This window comes from Pipistrellus kuhlii, unplaced genomic scaffold, assembly GCF_014108245.1.
Source record: "Pipistrellus kuhlii isolate mPipKuh1 unplaced genomic scaffold, mPipKuh1.p scaffold_m20_p_2, whole genome shotgun sequence".
Taxonomy (NCBI): domain Eukaryota; kingdom Metazoa; phylum Chordata; class Mammalia; order Chiroptera; family Vespertilionidae; genus Pipistrellus; species Pipistrellus kuhlii.
In genome coordinates, this window is record NW_023425515.1 from 104,022,816 (window position 1) to 104,047,890 (window position 25,075).

A 25,075-nucleotide genomic window follows, 5' to 3' on the forward strand; every position below is an offset into this window, starting at 1 on the left:
TGTTCTTACACCTCCTTCCAGAAACAAACTGGAAATAAAACTAAACTGAGGAACACCGCCCTTCCTGGTGTGGCTCAGTTGAGCATTGTCCCATGTACTGAAAGATCGCCAATTAGATTCCCTGTCAGGGCACCTGCCATGGTTGTGATTTGGTCCCTGGTCAGGATTCAGGTGGGATGCAAATAATCAATGTTTTCCTCCCTATCCAAGTTTCTCTCTCTCCCTTCCTCCCTCTCTCTTCAAAAGTCAATAAAAACATTTAAATTGGGGAACATTCATCCTGATTGACAATCTGAAGACTAGCTGAAGAGACTTTTAAACAAGGAAGGGCAGAAACCACTTTGAGACTTGTAGAAAGGATGGGGTCATGAGAGAGAATGGCCCTGTCTTCAGAGGCAGCAGGTGGAGGTTAAGAAGGGATATCTTAGTTACAGGGGGGAGGAGATCCTTTTGACTCAGCGATCCCACTTCTGGGTATATATTTTAAGAATTCTAAAACAGCAATCAGAAAGAATATATGTACCCCTTTGTTCATTAACTGTTATTTAAAATAGCTAAGATCTGGATATAGTCCAAGTGCCCAACAGTTTATGAGTAGATAAAAAGCTGTGGTACATTTGCATAATGGAATACTGTGAGGCTGTAAAAACAAAAAGAGGGTACTCTTAATCTTTGCTACAGCATGGATGGACCTAGATATTATTATGCTAGGTAAAATAAGCAAGTGAGAGAGAGAAAAATACCATACAATTTTACTAATATGTAAAATCTAACAAAACAAACAGATAAATAAAATAGAACCAGAGGCATGGATACGTGGAACAGACTGACAAATGTCAGCAGTGAAGGGTGTGAAGATATTAGCTAAAGTACATGTATGCATAAACCATGGACACAAACAATATTGTGATGAGGGGCAAGGGAGGCGGGCATCTCAGGATTGGGTTGGGGGTGTGTAAAGGGAGGGAACATCTGCAGTAGTGTCAACAATGAAGAATTTAAATAAACAGAAAGGATGGACCTTCTTGTGGGTGGTCCTCCCTGTGTCTGCCAGGCAAAGCTTGATTTCTTCTATCCTCCTCCTTCTCCACTCTCATGGATCAGAACCCTATTCTAGCTCCCTCCAGAGGGGGAAAAAAATGATAGAAATGAGTGATAACCTTGACCAAAGAAAAGAGGTGGGTGACAGGGAACAAATATCAGCGGTGGTGGTGGTGGGAGGCGGGAGTTCCTTGGTGATAGGATAGGACTGGAGAAGGCCGACCATGTAGGAGTTCTGAGTGTGAATGAAGCAGGTGAAATAAGCTGCATAGGATAGAAAGCCATCCATGAAAACCAACTTAAGGATTCTCAACCTCTGCATGATTGACACTTAGGGTGGAGAACTTCTTTGTGTGGCTGTCTGTGCTCACAGGATGTTTAGCAGCACCCCTGGCCTCTACCAACTAGATGCCAAGAGCATCCCCCAGTCATGACAATGTCTCTAGACATTGCCATACATTCCTTTGGGGACAAAATCACTCCAAGCTGACAAATACTTCTGTAAAGACTTTGAAAGGCAGCTTAGTCCTTAAGCAAGAAATGATTTACACAGCAATAAGGAGCTATACATTTTTCCCCCCAGAACCATGCAGTCAACCAGCAGGAAGACTTGATTTTGGTAAATAGATTGCTGGTTTACCTTCCAATGTTAAATGTACATCAGGATAGTAACATGATGTATTAACCATGGCTCACTTTAATCAATAGACTATCAGAAATAATAAGGTCTCTTTGTCTTCCAAGGTCTTTTCTGTCAATCAAAAATTATTAGTAGACAATAAACCTGCCCTCAGGAAAGGGGATGAAGCAATGCAGGCCACAGGTTAAGACTCCAAAAGACCCCTTAAAATTGTGTGAGAGTTGGATGTCAGCTAATACCTATTTCTAAATTAGTCTAACTGTTGGATAAAACTAGCCTGTATTTGAGGTGTATTTGAGCCAGCACCACTTGCCTCTGGCAGGATCCTCAAATTCATTCATGTCAGCTTTGTAGCTCTGTACAGCCACCCCTGGGAGTCTCCTTCCAAATGATCACACTGCAGGAAAAGAGAGGGAAAGGAGGTGTGAAGTGTGGAGAATTTTTCTTGCTCCACTGAGCCCAGTCAGGGACCCAGTGGTGCTGTGTATCTCCCTGGGGAAGCCTTCACCCCAGATTAAGGGAAGTGATATAGTGCTTCGTTGCCCTTATTCCTTTCAGACTGTTCCACAATGGAGTCATCAAGGGGTGAGGTGCCTAAGGCCCTCTCACAACCAGCAACAGTGCAGGATAGGCTCTCTGCCTTCCCCCACCCTTGCCCCGTGAACCTTCATTCTGGCCCTAAAATCTCTGTTCCAAGGATGTTAGGTTTCACAAAAGATGAAAAAAATGAGCCCTAAGTGGTGGTTCTTCCCAGTATAAGTTAGGAAAAAACATTAAAGTTTTGGTGAGTTAAGTACTTTATTCAGTATGTCCTCATAGTTTTTTCATTCTTTTCCCCCTTATTATCCATTCTGTCTCAGGGCTATTGCTATTACTTGTGACTTGAAAGAGTAAAGGTATGACCTGTGTGGTTTACACATGTCAAAGTTTAGGGCTTTATTGGTGGTGGTATTGGGGCAATTAATAAATCTCCATCTGGGTGATTCTATGAGATCAAAGTTTGGTCCTGGAGTCACTGAAGGTTTGCATCTCAGCTTCACTTATGAGCAGTGGGACCTTAAGTGAGGACTTCTGTCATGTCTCATCTGTGTAATGGGGATAATAATACCCACTTCTTGGAGGATTAAGTGTGATAGCATCTTAAAAGCATTTGGCATGGTGTTTGGCACGATTATAAATAAACTAGAAGCCCAGTGCACAAAATTCATGCACAGATATGGTCCCTAGGCCTGGCCTGTGATCAGGGCCATTTTCCCCATCTGCCAACAGCTGGCCCATCCCGCCGCCGCCACCCACCCTGTTTTCCATTTGCTATCGGTGATTGGAGCCTGGTGGCCAGGAAAAGGACTGAGAGGTTGGCTGTTCCCGCTTGCTTGTCAGCACCCCCTTTCCCCACCCCACTTCCCAGCTTGCCATCGGGCAATCTGAGCCTGACTGAGAGGTGATCAGTGCGCCTCATAGTAACTGGTCGAGCGGTCATTCTGCCATTAGGGTCAATTTGCATATTACCCTTTTGCAATATAGGATAGAGACCTGTGCATGGATGGGGGTCCTCACTGGTGTGTGGGGCCAGCCGGGGTGAGGGGCCATGGTCTTTCTGGTCTTGGGTCATTTTGCCATTTCAGTCACTAGGCTTTTATTATATAGGATATACAAAGCAGAAGTGTCACAGGAACACAGTAACATATCATTTGAAGGGTTGGTATACTTTTCAGCCCCAAGTGTTGCCAGTAGGATTTCATGAGTCACTGGAGATCACTGGCAAACCTAAGGAGAATGATTAAGTGGGCAGAGACTGAAATTTTGTCTGGCTGAAGTTGGACTGTGAGGTTGAGGCACCAAATCTGTTATCCAATCCTGCTCTAGGTGTTTGTTGTGGACCATCTATATGATAGACACATGGAGGTTGCTGTAGGGGTAAAGTCCCTCTTCTCAGAAATATTATTTTCTAGAGAAGATAGATGAAAAACAAGTGAAAGGGTAAGTAAATAAATACTTGAGAGGTCTATGATGAAAATGAACAATAGATAAAGTGGTAGAGGATGAGTGGATGGGAACCTAGTTTAGACTAGGTGATCAGGAAGACTGAGGAGGTGGCATTTCAGCTGGATAAAGCTGGCAGTGCAGATGGGCAGAGCATTTAATGTGGCGAGAAACCCCAGTGAAAATGCTCTGAGGCTAGAGGAGAAAGTAGATATTGGCTACTAAGAGTTGCTTCAACCTGCGTGTAGTGAGTACTGAGGAGCCAGAATGGGAGAAAAGACTGCCCCCCCCCCCCCCAAGGGATGCAGAAATGTCATAAATTTGACTCAAGTAGCTGAAACCGGTTTGGCTCAGTGGATAGAGAGTCAGTCTGCTGAAAGGTCCCGGGTTCGATTCCGGTTAAGGGCATGTACCTTGGTTGTGGGCACATCTCCAATAGGGGGTGTGCAATAGGCAGCTGATCGATGATTCTCTCTCAACGATGTTTCTAACTCTCTATTCCTCTCTGTAAAAAAATCAATAAAATATATTAAATAAATAAATAAAAATTAAAAAAAAATTGACTCAGGTAGTCTTCAAAGGTGCAGAGACCAAGAATAGTGGGAGTCTCAAATATTTTGTTTTGCATCTTAACCAGAACTTGTTGCTAATTTCCAAATTCTGTCTAAAACCGAGGATCCAAATATCACCTCAAATAACTTTTCCTTCTCAAACTAAATGGAGAGGTCAAGGGACTGACAACCTCAGTGGACACAGCAAAGAGAATCTGTGATGAGGGTGATTTCATCGGCCCATACTGGAGCTTTGCACACAGAAGAGGGAGAAGGCCCAGAGAGTTTCAAGATGACTTAGTGGGCAGACAGGGAATTCCACCAACATGGGTGAGAAGCACACAGGCAGTGAGCTTTGTAAGGACCTCCCAAGTAGTAGGTGTGGCTGGGATTATTAGCATTAACTTCCTTGCCTGTAAAACAGGGACAATAAAAATTTCCCGTCCTTACTATTCCTTTCAGGAGGACACCTTACAGAGAGAAGAGAAAGCTTTTATGTTCAGTGAAAGTCCTTGTATTTAAGAACTGCAGGGTCTCTGCAGGGTACACTCGGTGCAGGACAAGGCTCCATCCGGAGGAAGCAGGCCATCCAGCACCGCAGAGTGCAGGACAATGTTTAGGGCAAGGAGACCTTAACTTATTTTTGGGCCTCCGCAGGTCTAGGGAGATTCAAAGGGCGCGGGGGGTCCCGTGCGCGTTTCTCTTGGGACTGAGGCTAGAGAAGTCACTTCCAAGCGGACGTCTCCATAAGAGCGACTCCCTGCCCTAAGGTCTCGTCCACAGCCACACTGTCACTGCTGGGAAAAACAACAGGTCAGTTGGAACACCCCCTCCTCAGAAACACAAGAGGACAGAAAAACCCCTAAGACTCGCGTAACCGCGGTTATTCCCGCCACACTGGCCAAACTGGTAGCCGGGATTTGCGTGCCCTTGGAGGAGCATTGTGGGACTGGTAGTCCAGGCTGAGGCGCGGCTCAGGACTTCGAAAGCCACAGAACTACATTTCCCAGGAAGCTCCGCGCGGGCCCGTACGTGCGCGTGACGACTAGATTTCCGGAAGAACCTGGGGCGGGACCGTGGCTGTGGCTGGAGCTAGGCTTCGGGATGCAGCGTCCTGGGCCCTTCAGCACCCTCTACGGGCGGGTCCTGGCCCCGCTGCCCGGACGGGCCGGGGGCGCGGCCTCTGGAGGAGGCGGGAACAGGTGGGGTGCCCCAGGCTCCCTTGTGCAGCCGCCGGTGTGCGCTCATTCCGGTACCGGCGGCGCGGGCCAGACAAGCCCCAACGTCAAGGAAGCCAGCAGTGCCTTCCCAGCCCCCTCCACGATGTCCAAGGCCGAGGAGGCCAAGAAGCTTGCGGGCCACGCGGCAGTGGAGAATCACGTGAGGGTGAGCAGCCCCGGCTGCGGGCTGGGCTCCTGGTGGGCTCCGCTGGGACGCCCTTGTTCCTGGAAGGGCGTGGGCTGCCTGAGCAGGGAGAGGGCGCGCTTTGCCCGGGTTACTAACCTGCTCCTTAACGGCCGTTTTGATGTGGGGTCTGCGGGGGACGAGCTTCCCAAAGACCCTTTGTGTGGCCCGACAACAGGTTTGCAAAGCGGAGCCCGGGTGGTGTCATGTTGAGTGGGGCTGGAAGAGACTTGCCCTCTGATTTCCTTACCAACAAAGGGAAACTGATGAGTTCCGGGCTGCGGACAGGTCTTTTCACATTCCTGGAAAGCCGGTGGAGAACTGGCTTGAAAATTGCCTTGGCACTTGACTCCAAGTAGGCTTTAGCTTGGCGCGTCCGCTCCCGAGAGTACTCGCCAGGGGGTTGGAGGGACAGAGTGTGAGGGGAAGACCTGGGCGCTGAACGCCCCTTCGACGGGGCGGGGTGGACACTGCAAGCCTGGAGGATGCTGTTCCGAGATGTTAAACTGTTAGTGGTGAGGTCCTGGCCCCACTTGTTTGTTAAGTGGGTGTGATTCTTGCTGTTAGTGGAGTCTTTTAACCCGAGTGAATTTGTTGTTGCTTACCAAGTTAATTATCTTAATTAAAATATTTGGGTAGCCAGGTGGAGTATCTTTTTCCTTAGGTGGAGTTTCTTAGACTTTATTGGCTTTTTGTCTTTTCTACTTAAAAAATGTATTATCTTCTAATACTAGTGCTTGAGAATACATTAACTTACAAAGTTATTTTACACATAGTTGATGTTTGATCCCCACACAGCCTGTCTAAGTGCAGTAAGCTGGCTCAGCATGTTCTGTAGAAGGAATGGCCAAGGATCATCCCAAACCTAGTGAGTCCTGTGAGGTAGTACCCTTCCACCAGGTCCTCGCTGCCCTGCCCTGGAGTCACTTGTTACAAGTCTGGTTAGCAATAGGGTTTTTTCTATGGTAATTCACAGAGTTAATGTAAAATGTGTATTTTGGCTCTACTTTTGGGATTCAGTGCCTCAGCTGCAAAATTGGGACAATAAGCTGAGATTTGAAAATGCCTGGATAAAGTGAATAGCTAATGGACAGGTAAATATTGTAAAAAGAAATCAATACACTTAGAAAAGCACCGTACCTTAATTTTCCTGTTAACCTGTTTGCATTAATATTTGGTGGTGCATGTCTTCCTGACCTTTGTTTTATAATTATGTATTTGCTTAAATAAAATTTGTAAGCCCTCACCTCAGGCTAAAGCCCCCAAACACTGGATTCCAGCTGTATTATTCCAAAAGTTGCCAGGTAATTCTGTGGAGATCTCCACTGCCTTTGGGGGGCACCTCACCCAATGCCAGTGGCACCCACTTTCCTACCAGCATTCTTTCCTGAGATTCCAACACTACTTGAATTCTGTATTTTCTGCTGTTTAATGGTGATTTATTCTTTCCTTTGTTTACCAGGTATTTATTGAGTGTCCAGCAGTGTCAGTTGGTATGGTTATCAGAAGTGGGTTAGAGCGGGAAGGAGAAGAGTCTGGTCTTGGGTCCCTTGCAAGTGGGATAACTAATTCAAATAACATTTACTGAGCATATCCATGTACTTAATTGTCATGTACTTGATTGCTCTCTCCAGTGGGTATCTTTTACTCCATCTAAGGCCATCTTGTCCTCTATTTTGTGACTTGGATTCCTTTATTCACTGTGTAAGATTATCAGGGTAGATTATATACTAAGTCCTATTGGTTCCACTTTTGGGTTGTTCTTAGAGTTGACCTTTTCCCTTGATCTACCAGCCCCATTTAAACTTTCCCCAGAGCCAGATGATAGTGGTTGCCTTTATCTTCTCCCCTCTATCAGCTTCCCAGCATTATCCTCTGAAGCTCTCTTCTGCTCTTATCAGAGTGGTCCTTGCGGGGCTTCTTCCTGACCTGTAACACACTGGAGAATCTATTGTAAGCTTCAGTACTCAGCATGGTGGGAAGGATCCATAGACAAAAGGATTATCAGGTTAGGGAATTGCCTTGAGCTACCACTTTCTCAACATTCTCCATGCTTAGGGAACAAGGTGCTTAGAATCTGCCCAAGGTCTTTCTGCCTTCCGTGTTCCTTGGTGTATTCTCATGACAGTATAGGCAAGGGATGGCTTCCAGCACTCTGCCTTTATGTTAAAATTATGTAAGTCCTTCAGGATTTGCTGCAAATGCCATTTCTTCCTTTCAGTTTTTCCTTCGCCTCATAAGGGGGGAGTGCATATTGTCTTTGATTTTGTAGCACTTTATATCTCTTAGGTGTCTTATGTTCTGGTCATCTCTGTGTTTGTGTCTCCCAGTCCCAAAAAAGTTACATTTTTTATCTTCATGCAGTGTTGGTATAGTGGGACCTTCCTAGTTAATGTTCAGTGAATCTTGTGAAGTGTGGACATAAATATGGAGGTTGTGGAATTGTTGGTGGGTTGAATCTGGGAGTGTAGATCCAATTCATAGTCCACTGGTGTTCTATTGGTGTTCCATGTGGTAACCATCTCCACATCTGGATGGATGGAGAACTTGGAGATAGCCACCCTGAGCTCAGATCTGCCAGTTTATGGGATTATAGCTACCCTTGTTGGGACGTCACCCAAGCTTGGAATGGAAAATTCTGCAAGCTGGCCTTTTTCAAAAAGATCCCCAGTTTGTCCCCAGCTTATAAAAATAACCAAGCAAAGCCAGCCCCTGAGCCTGTTCAGAGGACCTTCCTTTCCTCTGTGCTGCCTCCTTTGAGCTCCAGCATAAGCTTGATAAAATCTGTCTGGATATGTCTGTGGGGTATTCTCTCCATTTCTTGTGGAGAAACCAAGAACCACAAGGAGGGGTCTCCACTGATTGATTGGTTGGTGCCAGGGTAGGGGGTCATCATTCAATGCTGCTGATCCCAAAGTCAGCTGTAGCGTCTCTTGTTTGGTTTTGCTGCTTTTCTGGGTGTGGACCTGAAATACAATTGAGCCATTTTGCCTTAGACTGGCAGATTGCTCCCAGAAAATTGCTGAGGAATTGAGTACCATATTAGTTCCTGAGTGTTTGTGCCCTGACCTAGTGCTGTTTGTGGTTTAACTGTCCTCTGCTGGGCCCCAGCTCTGCCCCTGCTCCTAGGCACCTTCCCCTTTGTTAAGGAGGAAGGCTCAGAAGTGTGATGGCTGTTTTTTGTCCTTTGCACTCAGGAAGTATTCTATATCTTTACAAGACCTTCCTATTGCAGATGAAGACTTTTTCTCATGTTCCTAATTAAGCCTGCCATCTTTGCAGATTCTCTGAGGCAGGCTTGCATCACCTGGACAGAAACTGATACAATTTGCTGTTTTGAGGTTACTTCAGACTCTTTCCTCTTCTGCCAACTCTGGGGGATCTCTAGATTGTGGGCTGGATATGCCCCTTTGGTTCCCTGTGATGCTACCAAAGTGAGGTATCTGTGGTCAATCCCCTGCCTTCTAGATCTTAAGCTCATCTGAAAAGGCACTGAAGCCAGAAACCTTGACTTATTAATGCCCAGAGCTTTTCCTTTCTGATCACTTGGCCCAGGGGTTGGTCAGGGTTATTTCAGTGCTCATCTGCTGGCCACTATTAGGACAACTTCAGTTATTATTATATATGTGGAAAGTGAGCCAAGCCTTTTGTCTGACCGGATATAGGGAAGGTTAACAGGCCCAAAATGGAGTCACATATGCTAAGCCCCACGTCACCAAACTAAGACTTAATGACAGTTTTGGCTCTCCCAGAAATGGAATCGTAATCCAGTCAGACAGCCGACAGACACTACCATCCCTTAGAGGGAAGTCTGTGAAAGTCTTTTTAGAGGGAAGTGTGTGAAAGTCTTTCATTTTGGACAGTCCTGGAGCCTCCTCTCTGTCTGCTAGATTGGATGCTGCCCAATTTGAACCAGATTTTGCTCAAATCAACTCTTGACATTTGTAAACTTGCCCAGCGTGTCTTTCATCAGTAGGAGATGGTGATGTCAGTGTCAGATGAAAGGAGAAGGGCTTGGATGATGAACTGCCCCCGGGCACTGTAATAAAGACCGGGTTGATGTTCCTGTAAAATGAGCACAGTGCTTGCCTGTAATCTCGTTGGTGAATTACTGTTCATAATTTATTGTTCTAGGAAGCAAGCAGGCTGGAGAGGGAATAAAAGATGGTATTAATAAGTTTTGTTTTTTCCCTCCTTTTTTTTTGTCAGAATAACCAAGTGCTGGGAATTGGAAGTGGTTCTACAATTGTCCATGCTGTGCAGCGAATAGGTATGTCCTTGGGCTGTTTCCTGTATGTTTTGTCAGTAATGGACCCTATGGCTGGTAGAAGCAGGGAGCAGGATTGGGGCATAGAAAACACTTGCTGGGTATGGCTCCAGCATTGGAGCTGCTTGTCTGTCAGCTTATGTGTTCCTGCTTTTCCCTGAGAGAGATTCTTGGGTCTCTTCAGCCATCTCTGGGGGTTGCCCCAGCTTACCCAGCTGGAGGGGAGGAACACACTTAGAGTGAGATCTCAAAAGAATTTTATCCTTATTAACGTGTGTGTGTGTGTGTGTGTGTGTGTGTGTGTGTGCGCGCGCATGTGTGCGTGCGTGTGTGCTTGGTTTCAGGGACCCTGAGCTGAGGCAAGCTTTCTGACCCTCAGACAATCTCAGGCAAACAAATCAAGGTCAGTGCAGGCTTGACCTGAAGTGAATTTGAGGTCCCTGCAGTTGCTGCCTGGTTCCCGCAGGAGCTGGCTTTTCTGATTAGGGTGTCTCTGTGCTTAGGAAGGCGCAGGAATTCCCAGCCCCTGTGGCTGCTCCACAGGCTTTACTGCCTGCTTTTGTTTGTAAGAACAAAGCCCAGAGGAGAGGTTTGCTAGAGTGCTGGCCTCTTCTACAATAGTTCCAGGGCAAAGTGCTCAGGAGACAAAGTCCAGCACCACCCAGTCTTTAAGGAGTGGCCGTGGTGCTGGTGTGTTGGCTTCTGGAAGCGCCTCATGGGCCGAACAGGGGCCTTAACACTGAGTGAGTGGAGGATTTTAAGTTCAAGAATTAGCTGTGGGTTTTGTAATAGTGACATCTCAACCTCACAAGATGCAACCCAGTGATGAAAAAAAGTAAGCTTTAACAAGGCAGTGTTTTTTTTAAGACCTTTTTTAAAAAATCAAGTTTTTCTGAAAGGTAGAAACCCCAAATGCATGAATAAACCCACTCTAACAACCCTCTGGGGCAACAAATGATTATATATTTTTGTATTAAATGTAAAAGGCAGTATAGGGAAGATTTTAACTGAAGCTAGACTGCCAGGGGTCATATTCCAGTTCTGCCCCTTGTTAGCTGTGTAACTACCCAGATATTCTACCTCTCTGCCTCAGTTTCCTCTTCTGTAAAATGGAGGTAATAATTGTACCTTTTCCTTTGGGTTATAACTGACCTTCAGGATTAAAAGAGTTCACAGGCACACACAGTTCCTTGACTATTGCCAAGCACATAATAGTAGACACTGGCGTTGCTCTTCCATAGTTAGTACTTACTACTGCCTTAGGCTTTCTACTGTCCTGTCTTGTGATATGTGAGGTATGTTCACCAACTTTGTCAGAAAGGGGGGCATGGTATGAAAGGCAGACTTTACTTTTCTGTTGGATTTGAGCAAACGTGTCCAAGACAAGTAATAGTGAAGTGAGAGAGTGAAGACCCACCGCATGGTTTCTCTCTCCACAGCTGAACGAGTGAAGCAGGAGAACCTGAACCTCGTCTGTGTTCCCACGTCCTTCCAGGTGGGCCTGCTTTCCATTCTGCTGGACCTTCTGGCTCCCTGAGCACAGGGCGGTGTGGCTGTGGGGTGTGCACCAGGCTGTTCCCTGTGAGAGGGCCGGGAGCAGGAGAGTGTATTTACTGAAATCATGTGTCTTATGTAGCTTGCTCTCTACCAAGCCATGCCAACCCTTGTGGAGGTGCTGACCAAAGAGCACAGAATACAACATGACACAAAAGGAACCACATGAATATACATAAGACAGCGTTCTCCAGGCGACCTTTCCTTGTTGATAATTGTCTCCTCAGCTGTGTCTAATTTGTTAATTCCTGTGCCCCATCTTTAAACAAAGTAAACCAGACACAAAGAGACACAAAACAACAATCAACAGAGATACTCTATGTACAATATTTATAGGTGTGCACAGACAAGAACTTCACAGCATGCTCCTTGTCTGTCCAGCCGCAGAAACCTCTCCTTGGTTAGTACTTACTGCCATGGACTTTCTACTGTCCCCGTCTTGTGATGTGTGAGGAATGTTCATTAACTTTGTCAAAAACGTGGGGAAAGGCAGACAAATACCTGCATTTAAAACTGACCGAAGCAGAGCATTGTCTCTTGTCCCAGAGTGGATCAGACTAAGGGCTTGGAGACCACGCTGGAGGTCCCTTGCCACCTGAGCTGATCAGGCTCTCCCAGACAAGAGGTAGTGAAATGTCTCCCATGCAGTACACAATACTGCAATACACAGTGCATGCTCCTTACAAGGAAGCCCAGATGAGAGGCAGCAAGTGCTTCACATGCCATATGAAATGCTTGATTCCTTCTACAAAAACCCTTGATTCAACTTAAGTCTCAGAAGAGATGGGGATTGCTGAGTCTGTGGCTGGGACTCTGAACAGGAAAATTCCTGGTAGCGCTGCAAATAAGAGTCCAGGCCTCAGCCCCAGGAACTCCCAGACCAGGCAGCAAGTGAGGTCCCCGGTACTCACCCTAGAGGAATCTCGAATAGGTTCCTTCGTGGTTGCCAGATTATATAACCAGACAATGAATGGGTCCATGCTTCCTGTCACTACTGAGCCATTTAAGCAGAGACAGGGTTGAATCATATATGAGTGTTTATTCCAGTACTGGTGGCAATAAGGGAGAGCAGCAGGTCATCCACAAAACTCTGCCCTCTAACACCTCCCCCCCCCCCCCCCCCATAAGCCAGCTGCTTATATAGGAGAGGACAAAGATCACGTGGAGAAGTAGGGATTACTTCTCCACGTGATCTTTGGGGAAGTTTGGATTGGCGGGGGGGCCGTGGGGAAGTAGGCTGTGCAGGCTGGGATGGGACTCTATTGTTTGGGCAACAAGGTTGTCAATCTTTCCATGATATTAGGCAGTTCTTGAATGAGAATGGACTCCATTCCAAGGTTGACTCCCAAGGTCCTGGAGGCATACAACTTCCATAGCCATAGCCTTGTTAAAATATCCTTTCTTTAACCAGATATAGGCAGTCATGGTTAACAGTATGATTAGTATTTCCCATAACCATAACCAGTCCCCAATATTCTATTTTTGCCCCTAATATAAGAACCCTCTCTCCAAATAAGTTACACTGAGGTATGGGTGGCTAGAATGACAACGTATCTTTCTTGGGGAAGCATAGTTCCATTCCTAACACTCAGATCATTTGTGAGCATGACTTCTCTGTGTGTGTAGGGTACTTACATGGGCCTCTAGCAGAGATGGGAGAAGGGAGGGTTGGAGGATTTGCTGATGGGAGCAAGCTCAGAGGCTTCCAGCCCAGGGAATCTGAGGTCCTAGTAAGGGTCTTCCATATGTGAATGGGGTGCACACTGTTTACAAAAAGTACAGATTCTATGCTCATGTATTGCTTATTATCTGGGGAAATAGAGTAGGTGTGGGGCAGGGGTGTTAGTGTCAGACCTCCCAGCTACACAACATCGATAGCACTTACTTCCTGTCCCTGATGTGCTGGATTCTGGACCGGTGTGGGAGTGGGTGGGTGACTAGTGCTGGGATGGTGAGGGAGCAGAGTTAGTTGAACATAGTGATTATTGAGGGTGTATATATTTTTATCAGGGTTATGGGACTCCCTGTGTATGCAAGGTGTTATTTGCTATCTCCATAATCCTAGTGTTGTGCCTGGCTCTTAGGCACTCTGCAAGTGTTGTTGGTTGAATTTGTGTGTGTCATTTGTCACAAATATATAGTAGAGAAAAAAGTAGAGATGTGTCTTTTAGGAGCAGGAAAGAGCCTACTCTTTGCCAGGGGGTTGGGGAAGGCTTCCTAGAAAGGCTGGTCTTTGAATTGAACATGAGTGTTGGAGTCTGGGAGGGGGCAGGGCATTTTAGGCAGAGGAGGAATGACAAGAGCTCAAAGACTCCTTTTAAGTTGCTACTGTTTATAGCATTATTAGTAGCATTTTATTTTGTAACATAATTTCATCCATTTAGAAGCAGGGTTGTCCTCCTTTTTTCCTTCTATTATTCTCTCCATTTCCCTTCTCTTCTAACCCATTCTTAGTTCCTACACAGGACAGGAACAGGAGACAGAAATTCTGGTCCTTGGTCTGTCCTTAACTTATCACTGTGTGACCTCCCCGGGCTTACACTAAATAACTCAAGGATCAGTTATTCACCCAGCTGTTGGCTCAATGTGGCGCCAACTGCTGAAGGGTAACAGGTGTTTGAAATGTGTTCTTTCTACTCTGCTGCAGCCTAGATGGACAGACAGGACATCTTCATCAAATAGTACCACAGTCAAGTAGAGCTTTGAACTTAAGAAAAGTTAAATAAAATGATATATTTACACGGGACTCTTCCCCTAGGAATCGTGATAGAACATTTTTCTTGCATCCATTTTTCATGAAATGTATTTGAATATAGTTTGGTACTGTTTCTAAAGTATATAAAGTTAATAGGAAATCATAGTATATCACATTTTTATTTGCATGATAAACTATTACCTGAACTATTTGCAGTTTTTGTCAATTTTCTAACACTGTAGTAAGTACTTGTTGCCATGGCACAAATACCCCCAAACTTAGCAGTTTCAAACAACATTTATTATTATCTAGATGATTTGGTTGGGTGGAATCTGGATGGTTCTGGCTTCAGATCTCTCGTAAGGTTGCATCCGAGCTGTTGGTCAGGGTTGCAGTCCTCTCAAGACTCAACATGGTTGCAGGATCTGCTTCCAGGCTCAGTCACATAGGGGTTTGCAGGCCTCAGTTCTTCATAGGCTGTTGGGTAGAAGGCCCGTGCTCAGGCTGTCTCAGTGTCTTAAGGACATAGAGTGTGTTATAAGAGAGGAAAGAAAGGAGGGAGCGAAGGAGAAGAGGAGGCTTCAGCATGTCACACCCCAAGCCCCCTTTGCCTACCCCATTATAGCACTCTGTATAAACTTGCCTCAGCAGTGTCATGCCATGTGGCATTGGTCACACAGACCAGCCCTGAGACATTGTGGGAAGGAATTACCCAATGGCATGAATACCAAGAGGGAGTAATTGGGGGTCATCTTGGAGGCTGCCTTCGAGGTATTCCCAATATGTTTATAGTCTTTTTTTTTTTTTTTAAGTTTTTTTCTTCTTTCTATTTTTTTTTTATTAAGGTATTATATGTGTACATACCTTACCGCCCCCCCCCCACACACACTCGCATACATGCCCTTCCTCCCCAGAGTTTTTCGTCCATTGGTTATGCTTATATGCATGCATACAAGATTTCTTATCTCCCCCATATCTCCCTACCCTCCCTGCTGTAATTTGTGTTTATAGTCTTGAGTTCTGGAACTAGGATTTCTCCAGTACTACTTTGGAGAAATCTAGGTACTTGGAAATAATTAAGGAATGTCATTTTTATTATTGTTTTCTCCTGTCAATATATATTTCTCTTTAGTTCGGATAAAATTGCCCTATCTGGTTTGGTTGGATAGAGTGTCAGCCTGCAAACTGAAGGGTCTTGGTTTGGATTCCAGGCAAGGGTACATGCCTGGGTTTCGGGCTCTCTCCTCAGTGAGAGACGTGCAGGCAGCAGCCGATCAATTATTTTCTCTCATCATTGATGTTTCCATCTCTCTCTCCCCCTTTTTCTTCCTCTCTGAAATCAATAAGTATATATTTTAAAAAATTTATCTTGTTTTTTTTAAACTTTCATTTTTTTTTTCAGTCAGCATTTTATTTTTGCCTTTTATTATGGAAAACTTCAAGCTTCAGAAAAGCTAAAGAACAATATAATGAATTTCCATATACCCATTACCCAGTTTGAACAATTATCAGTTCATGGCTAATTTATTTTCATCTGTACTCCATTCTCCTCCACCTTGATTATTTCGAAACATCTCAGTCATAGTGTCAATTCATTGTATATATTTCATTATGTCTGTCTGAAAATTAGGGAGGCTTATAAACATCTCAACAATACTTTAAAAATGTAACAGTAATCTTTAATAGCATCAAATGTAAATCCAGCTTTCAAAATTCCCCTCTTGTCTTATCTTTTTTTTTTTTTTAATCAATCTTTATTGTTCATATTATTACAAAGGTTCCTCATTTCTTCCCCCCTCCACCAGGCTCCCACCCCACCCTCCGCCCCCCTCCCCATCCCCCATTGTCCTCATCCATAGGTGCACAGTTTATGCTCAGTCTCTTCCTCCCTCCCTTTCCCCCATAGTAAATCCCTTTTCAGATAGTAAATCAGTTACTTAGCATTTTCTCATATCAATAATACCTCCACATGCCCAATGATACACTTCACACAAAAGACATTTCCAAATAGGTCAATCAGCCTCATCCAGGCCCCACCCAAGGCAGTCACAGATCAACACCCCAGTGCTATACTAACTCAACACATCCAGATCTTGATTCAGCAGACCCTCAAGTTCCCGCAAAAGTTTCCAGCCATGTCTGAGAGGCAGCCGTGGGGCAGGGGCAGGCGAGGAGTGAGCTGTTCCGGGCCTGACTGCTCCGGGCCTGGCCTCTGTTGCTCTGGTTCGTTCCACAACCAGCTGCTCCGTGTCTGGTCACTGCCGCTCCCGACCTAGTTGCTCTGGACTTGGCTGCTGTTGCTCCGGGCCTGGCTGCATCCGCCGCCGCTTCCAGCCTGGCAGCTGCTGCTCCTGGCCTGGACGCACCTGACCCGGCTGCTCCGGGCCTGGCCGCTCCCAGCCTGGCAGCTGCTGCTCCGGGCCTGGCCGCACCAGACCCAGCTGCTCCGGGCCTGGCCGCTCCCAGCCTGGCAACCGCTGCTTTGGGCCTGGCCGCACCCGACCCGGCTGCTCCGGGCCTGGCTGCTCCCAGCCTGGCAGCTGCTGCTCCGGGCCTGGCCTCTCCGAGTCTGGCCACTCCCGGCCTGGATGCTCCGGGCTTTGCTACTGCTGTTCTGGGCCTGGCTGCTCCCAACCCGGTTGCTCTGGGCCTGGCTTCTCCAGGCCCAGCCACTCCAGGTCTGGGTGTTCCTGGACTGGCCACCCTGGGCTTGGCCACCTCTGCCTCAGGCCTGGCTGCCACTGCCCCAGGTCTGGCTGCTCCAGTGCTGGTTGTTGATGCTCTGGTTCTGGCTGCTGCTGCTCTGGGGCCTGGCCGTTGCTGCTCCGGGCCCAGCTGCCACTGCCTTGTGCCTGGCCACTCTAGGCCTGGCCGCCACTGTTCCAACTTTCTGTCTTTTTTTTTTTTTTTTTTTTTTTTTTTTTTAATGCATTTATGTTGCATTGTTGGCTGGTGAGTTGAGTTCTGACTTAGTCTTTGATTTTTCAAGATCTTCTTTGTATTCTTTCTTAAGTAATTTTACTATCTTTTTCTCTCACTTGATTTCTTCACATTGAGAACTTCTTTGGTTTCTTCCTCCTTGTCCTGGGAGCTCAGCAGGTTGGCCTGTGGCACCCCTTTGTTCTCTGCGGGCTCCTGCACTGCTTCAGCCTGTTGCCGGGGTTGGCGCTGCCCAGGAAGCAGCCCCCGGCCTTGGCTTCGTTGCCCACACTCAGCAGTCGAAGGCTCAGGGGCAAACCCCCACCCCCCCCGGGGGGGCCCCGTCGTCCGGCAGGGGTTCCTGCTCCCCGTCGCGTTCCTCCAGTCTGGAGCCTTCTTTCTTTTTCCTGCTAGGGGAGTCTAGGATCAGAGTCAACAGACTGTCCTCTGCGCGCAGTGTGCGCGACTCTGGGGGCTCCGCTTTTTGCCACTCCCCTGGGATTCCACCTCACAGCCCTGTCTCCCCCTGCCTGAGCCTGGGTCCCCAGGGTCTGGCCTAGGACTGGGGTTCAGAGCAGTCGAAACTGGGGCCCAACACGGCCGGGGCTCCTGTTTCCTTCCCTCCAGGGCAATCCCGCATCAGAGTCAACATTCCTTCCCTTGCAAGCAATGTGCGCAACTCCTGGGGCTCGGCCTTTCGCCGCTCTCCCAGGACTCCACCTCACAGCCCCGTCTCCCTCTGCTTGAGCTTGGGTCCCCAGGGATTGGTCTAGAACTGGGGTTCAGAGCTGAGGCTCAGCGCCGCCGGAGGCTTAGTTTCTTCCGGCTAGGGTAATCCAGCATCAGAGTCAACATTCAGTCCTCTGCGCAAAATGTGCGCGCGACTCCGGGGACTCTGCTTTTCACTGCTCCCCTGGGATTCCGCCTCACAGCCCCGTCTCCCCCTGCTGGAGTGTGGGTCCCCAGGGTCTGGCCCATAACTGGGGGTCAGCGCTGCCGGTTTGGGGGTTCAGCCCAGGCTGGGGGTTTTATTTCCTTCCTGCTAGGGAACGCCAGGCAGCACCCAGCCCTCTCCTCCTCTCCGGCTGCGACCTCTCGGTGCGCGCGTACGTGCGAGCCCGCAGCATGTCTCCGTGCCTTAGGCTTTTTTTTCAGCTCCTCTGATTTTCCTTCTGGTTTTCTCTTTCCTTCTTGTTGTAGAATTTTCAGTCAGTCGACTACCTGTAGCTCTGGGCAATGTCCACTCTATATTTTAGTTGTATTCCATTGAAATTGTTGTGTGCTGCTGCGGTTAGATGTCTACCTGACCAGCCATCTCGGATCCTCGTTGTCTTATCTTTATCAATATTTTTTTTTATAGTTTGAACCAGGATCCAAATAAAATCCACATATTGCAAATTCCAGGGTCTTTGTATTTTATTCTTAAATTTTGGATTTATGTTGATCATTTCATGCATCCCCATCTTTTTATAGATGAGAAAGTTTGCCAGGGGTTACATAGTTGATTTATTTAAGATTAAAACCTAGACCTGATTCTTAATCTCAGGTGCTTTTCACTTTAAGCAGAAAATATTTCAAGGCATGCCTTTGAAAGGAACTTTCCGTCCTTTGGTTTGTTTGCAGGTTGTGAGAAATGATGTGAACGTGAGTCCTCCTAGACTTGGGTGGTCGATGTTCACGTGCAGTTATTCCATCTGTGAGTCCCGCACAGGGCCGTGTGATCGCGGCAACTCTCTGTCAGCCTCTTAAAGGCTAACCACAGGCATGTCTAAAAAGTCAGTGGTGCTGATTTTTCCCACAAACATCCTGTCTCTTTCAGGCTGGCCTCTCAATTTGCCGAGCCACTTTCAGAAGTCCTTCCTTTATGCACTCTTCCGAGGATATGTTCTTTGCTTATTTTTACTCAATAGTATGGCCTGGAAATCAGTCCATATCAATTTTTAGTCATCTTCAGTCTTTTTTCCACATTGTTCGATTTTTGTTTTTCATTTTTATTTTACTGTGTTTCCCCGAAAATAAGACCTACTTACAGGTTTCCTACTGAGTGAAATATAAGGCATCCCCCGAAAATAAGGCCTCTCTAGGCTCTGTCTCAGAATGCTATTGCTAAACATGAGAGATTTGGTCCACTGATTCTGAAAGAAATGGAGTCACAAGAAATTCACCAGGAAATTCAGGAGTTGGATTGTTATGATGATGTTCCAGAAGATGATGACATGATTGTCATTGAATAAACGAGTAAATTCTTGATACTATAGGATTCAATTTGTCTGGTTTGTGTTGACAACTACCATACTACCATACCGTATACAGGTAATAAATTTCCTTTATTTCCATTTAACGATAAATGTGTACCATATTCTTCTTCATGGAAAAATAAGACATCCCCTGAAAATAAGACCTAGCGCACCTTTGGGAGCAAAAATTGATATAAGACACTGTCTTATTTTCGGGGAAACAGGGTATTTATTTATTTGTAAACATATTTTTATTAATTTTAGAGATGAAGGAAGAGTGCCCCCTACTGGGTAATGAGACAGCAACCTAGTGATGTGTCCTGACTGGGAATCGAACCCTGACCTCCTGGTTCATAGGTTGATGAATCAAGCACTGAGCCACACCACTATTAAGAATTTAAAACATTTTTCCTAATATTTTAATAGATTTGGTTCTTATTTTAGAAAGTTTTTAAAAAATACTCCATTGCTTTAAGAGGCATTGTTTTAAATAGGTCACTGAGAAAGCTATGAGTTGGCACTGGATAGAAGCTCAGGGCTGGATTGCTGCCTTGTAGCTCTAGGATGAAGTAGCTTAGTTTTGCATTTCATAGGTCTAGATCTCCTGTCTCCTGGTTAGCCAGGTTTGGATTTGATTTGGGAGGGTGCCTTGGTCAGGACTCAGTGTTTGACACTGAAATCCAATAGAATTTTGCAAATCCTTGCCATGTGCTCTAAGTAAATGATTATGGGTGCTTTTCCCTGTTCTCTGCAGGCTCGTCAGCTAATCCTACAGTATGGCTTAACACTCAGTGACCTGGACCGACACCCAGAGGTAAGAGACATCTATCTTTCTGCTCCTTTTTGTGGCTGTCGCTTGTCTATGGGTCAGGGTATCTGCTGCGGGTAGGAGAGAGGTCAGTTCATCATATCAGCTTTTCTCTGGAGACCTTGAGTATTAATCCTGGCTAAGGTAACAAGCAGAGCAGTGTTTGGTTTCCAGTACCTTCTCTTTGGTTTAACTAAGAGCTCAGTTTGAGTGTCATGAAGAGGGTTAAATGAGCCCTGATTGCACCTAGGGCTTCTTCCTTCAGTCCTTGGACAGATGTATGATAGTGAGCCCACAGGGCTTACCATCATGTGGAGAAGAGAAGTGATCGTCTGAGGTGCCACGCTCATATGGAAATGGGTTACAGTGTGTTTATGGTCAAGATGATTACACACCTGGTCAATCAGGAGGCTGAAGTTGAGAAGGTGAGTAGCATGCTCATAGTTAGCAGTTACTGAGCCCTTACTGAATACCAGATACTTTGCTTAGTGCTGTACCGTGCTAAGTTATTTAAACTCCAGTAGTCTTGATGGTACCATTATGGGTACCATTATGTACCTACCTTTTCCAAGGCTATGAAAAAGGCACAGAGAGGGCAAGCTGCTTGCCCAAGGCCATGCTTTTTGTAAGTAGCGGAGCCTCAGTATGAATCAGGTGCCTCCAGCTTTAGAGTGATGCTACTTAGAAGGGTTTTGTGGGAAGAGGTAAAGGTGAGTGGAGCTGTGAAGGCTAAGTGACAAGAGCCAGAGAGAACATTCTGGAGAGGGATCGATAGGCACTGCAGGAGCCATTCTGGGAAGGCACATGGGTGTATGTGGACAGTTCCCTGGCTGGCTGGGTGATTAGGATCGAGAGGTGGAATGCACTGATGTAGTGGGGGAAGGGAGAGAGGACAAGGCTGCATTGGCTGAGTCAGGCAAGATTATGACAGTCCAAAACCAGACTGGTGGTTGGAGCTTGGTGGTGGTCTAGTTGTCATGATGCGTATGGGCTTTAGAGGGCTTAGTAAGAACCACAGAAGGGCTCATTTGGAGAAATCTGTGGGCAGAGCCGGCACAGGTGGAATTAGCTGTTGAATACTGTTAGAAGAGGAGGCTAGCCTGAATACGTGACTGCCATCCCAACAGGAAGGGCTGCCACCTTCCAGGTCCTGGGGAGTCAGTTGCCCAGGCAAAGCCCGGCCCAGGGACTAGGCAGGGCCAGGGAGGAGCAACACAGGCCATGACTTTAGACCACATGTGTCAAACACAAGGCCCGCGGGCCAAATCCGTCCCGCCAGGCCTTGCAATGTGGCCCGCACCGCGCTGTCATCACTGCACTCCGCTGCGTTTCCATCACAATGACAGTTTATGACTGTTCAGTAAACCATTCGGCCCGCGATTTAGGCTGGATTTTAGATTTTGGCCCCTTCTCTGAGTTCGACACCCCTACTTTAGAATAAAGGGCACATTGGTAAGAGATGGCAGCAAGGGTGTACGCCTGAAACTTTGTGGGGCTTTCTCCTGTGCCCCAGCAGCTGCACCAAGCACCTTTCAACTATAGCTTGAACTGAAACTGCACCCTGAGGTTTCCTATTGCTATTTAAAAAAACCCAAACTCTCACATTGTCCATGCCGAGTACCAGGAGTGATGGGAAATAAAAATATACTAGAGGCCCGGCGCACAAAATTCATGCACAGGGAGCAGGGGTTGTCCCTCAGCCCAGCCTGCACCCTCTCCAATCTGAGACCCCTTGAGGGATGTCTGACTGCCTGTTTAGGCCAGATCCCGGTAGTCAGACATCCCTCTCACAATCTAGGACTGCTGGCTCCCAACTGCTCGCTTGCCTGGCTTCCTGATTGCCCCTAACTGCCTCTGCCTGCCAGCCTGATCACCCTCTAACCACTCCCCTGCCAGCCTGATTGATGTCTAACTACTCCCCTGCGGACCTGGTCACTCCTAACTGCCCTCCCCTGCAGGCCTGGTCCCCTCCAATTGCTCTCCCTTGCAGGCCTGGGTGCCTCCCCGCCCCCCACCCCCACCCCCAACGGCCCTTTCCTGAAGGCTCGGTCGCCCCCAACTTCCCTCCTCTGCTGGCCTGGTCACCCCTAACTGCCTTCCCCTACAGGCTTGATTGCCCCCAACTACCCTTCCTTGCAGGCCTGGTCCTTCCCAAAGGCCCTCCTCTGCTGGCCATCTTGTGGTAGCCATCTTGTGTGTTGGAGTGATGGTCAATCTGCATATTACTCTTTTATTAGATAGGATAGAGGCCTGGTGCATGGCCAGCTGGTTTGCCCTGAAGGGTGTCCTGGATCAGGGTGGGGGTTCCCTTGGAGTGTGGGGTGGCCTGGGTGAGGGACCTGTGGTGGTTTGCAGACCGGCCACGCCCCCTGGCGACCCAAGTGGAGGCCCTGGTATCTGGGCCTCCTGCAGGACCATAAGGTACCTCTGATAATTTCCAATTCTGGATCACAGCAACTGTGTGTCAGCTTTATAACTCTTTATGGGTCTTCTTTGTCCACTCAAAATGGCCGTGTTTGCCAAACTAGTATGGAGACTTTTGGGTCAGTATTTCTCAGCCTCTTTTTCTATGATCTCCCTTCCTTCATGACATTTCAATACCACAGATAAAGTGTGCTTATGGTCAAGATGATTTCACACCTGGTATATATGTTTCTATACTTAGGGTGATGTCACCCATATTGAGGTTGCATGATCCCCATAATTCCAATTTGTCCACAGAGAAGTCCTTCAATGAAAAAAGGGAGTGTGTAAGAGCTGGGTCCAGGGGTGGTTCCCAGGCCCCATGCTTGTTTCTCGGTGACTCTAGGAGAATAGTTTACCCTCTCAGAGCTTTAAGGTCTTGATTGGTTAAAAGCAGATAACTGTACCTAGCTAGTTGGGAAGGCTGCTGAGGCCTGATAAAGCTATTGCATGCTCAACCTTAGTACAAAACTTTCCCTTCAAAGACATAGTGGCTGTTCTATCTTCCCTTCTTCCAATACAGATCGACCTTGCCATTGATGGTGCTGATGAAGTAGATGCTGATCTCAATCTCATCAAGGGTGGTGGGTGAGTATTGTGGTGACTTTCTTGCTAAGGAGTATCTGCCAGTTAATTCTTAGCAAAGCAAAATGGATTGCAGAAGAAGCAAATTGCCACTGTGATGTACCTGAGTTTGTCTTTCTACTAGGATGCCAAGAGCTATGGCTGGAGAGCTAAATTGGTATTTCTGGTCATTAGTTGCAGAATTTGGTGACTAGGAACCTGGGCTAATTCAATGAGATTATTCATCCTAATAGATTCTCCGTGTCCACATTCTTCTGTGATTTCAAGCTTTAAAATTATGCGAGCTAAACAAGCATGTTACTGGGGCTAGATTATTATATCTGTGGGCATCAGTGTGTGATCTTTGCTTTAAAGCTGCTCTTAACTCTGAGTACTTAGTGATGGTGTATTCATTCATGTAGAAAACATCAGGTGTTTCTTAAGTGGTGATTTGGGGTTTAGGGAAGGGTGAGTTGCAGAATTTCCTGTTCTGCTGGTTCTTATAATCAAGTAGACTGAAATGACACAAAATTTATTTAAAAGCTCATTGTGCTCTCACTGTTTCATCACCCTGACTGTCAAATAGCCTATAAGACAGATTGTTCCAAGCTTACCTTTCTTAAGCTATAGACGCCTCCCCATGCTCAGATATTTCCCTAAGCTTGGGATTTCTTCACATACGCATCTTAGATGGCATTTGGCTTGGTCTAACTGGGAACCATTATCTCATTTTTGGGTTTCTCCCAGACACAAGCTAAGGTTTTCCATAGTCCATGTGGTGAAAAGACCGTGTCTTAGCTTTGGCTGCTGTAACAACACCAAGCCTGCCTGGGTGGCTGAAACAACAGACATTTATTAGTTTTGAAGGTTCTTTAACTGAAGGTGGCTGACTTTTCACTGTGTCTTCACATGGTGAGGGGAGAGAGTAAGTAACTCTCTGGTCATTAAGACTTTCATCTTACCGGACCAGGGCTGTACCCATATGATCTCATTTAACCATAATTACTTCCTTAGAGGCCCCACCTCCAAATTCAGTCATACTGCAGGTTAGAGATTCAACTTTAGAATTTGGGTGGGACACAATTCAATTCATTGCATAGCAGGATGGGTCATGTCCTTTAAGAATTAAAAAGTGAGGTTCTCTTTAAGTACCAGTATTGAGTGAATTTGGATTTTCTGTATCTGACTAGTTCTCAAATCGAGTTTTTGTCTTAGCCCTGTGTTTATTTTCTTCTTCCCATTTCCAGAGGCTGCCTGACCCAGGAGAAGATTGTGGCGGGCTATGCCAGTCACTTCATCGTGATTGCTGACTTTAGGTATAGTGTTCTGAACTGTTCACGAAGGAGGAGGTCAGACTTGGGCCTCATCTGCATTTTACAGAGGATGAATTAGGGACCTGGAGGGACTGTGGGACTTTGAGACTCCTGCCTGGGACTTAGGCAGTGTCGAGGAGTTTTATGATCTGCTTTCATGCTGAAGGGAGGGGAGACATTGCTCTTTAAGTGTCCTTTGGAAGGAGGAGTAGCTTGTCTCCCTTGTCAGCAGAGCATGTCATATGTCACTCATTTGATCCTCCTAGGGAGCCTCAGAGGAAGCCAGGCAAGCACTGCCCAAGGGCAGTGACTCAGCACACTGTTTCCTCCAGGGTCACGTGTGACTCCTGTTGTGGATAATCTGACCTGTCTCTCAGGTTCTCCTTTAAGGAGTCTGTGAGAGGACTTACGCTGAGGCTGTTATTATTTTTTTTTTTCTAAGTACTTACTTGTGAAGTATAGTTGTGGGAAGAACCTAAATAATAAACACCTGTATACCACACAAAGCTAGTCATAATTAAATTTCCACATTTTTGTTACTGTTACTTCAGATGCATTTAAAACCTCTATTATCCCTGTTTGCCTCCTGTGCCATTTCATCATATAAATTAACACCATTCTTAAATTTGGTGTTAT

General features: G+C 46.5%; 1 protein-coding gene across 4 annotated transcripts in view; it reads left to right on the top strand.

Annotated features, from left to right (window-relative positions):
• The first annotated feature begins 5,267 nt into the window (after positions 1-5,267).
• Positions 5,268-25,075, top strand: part of RPIA (ribose 5-phosphate isomerase A) — a 30,476-nt gene continuing 10,668 nt past the window's right edge. For 2 of the 4 annotated variants that reach the window (XM_036445710.2, XM_045584198.1), the window contains exons 1-6: positions 5,268-5,601; positions 9,829-9,889; positions 11,326-11,381; positions 20,046-20,105; positions 23,086-23,150; positions 24,374-24,442. In XM_036445710.2, the coding sequence (XP_036301603.1) occupies positions 5,320-5,601; positions 9,829-9,889; positions 11,326-11,381; positions 20,046-20,105; positions 23,086-23,150; positions 24,374-24,442 (593 nt within the window). In that variant the 5' untranslated portion in view covers positions 5,268-5,319. The remainder of the gene's footprint in view (positions 5,602-9,828; positions 9,890-11,325; positions 11,382-20,045; positions 20,106-23,085; positions 23,151-24,373; positions 24,443-25,075) is intronic. The other 2 variants (XM_036445709.2, XM_045584197.1) reach the window with 2 other exon arrangements.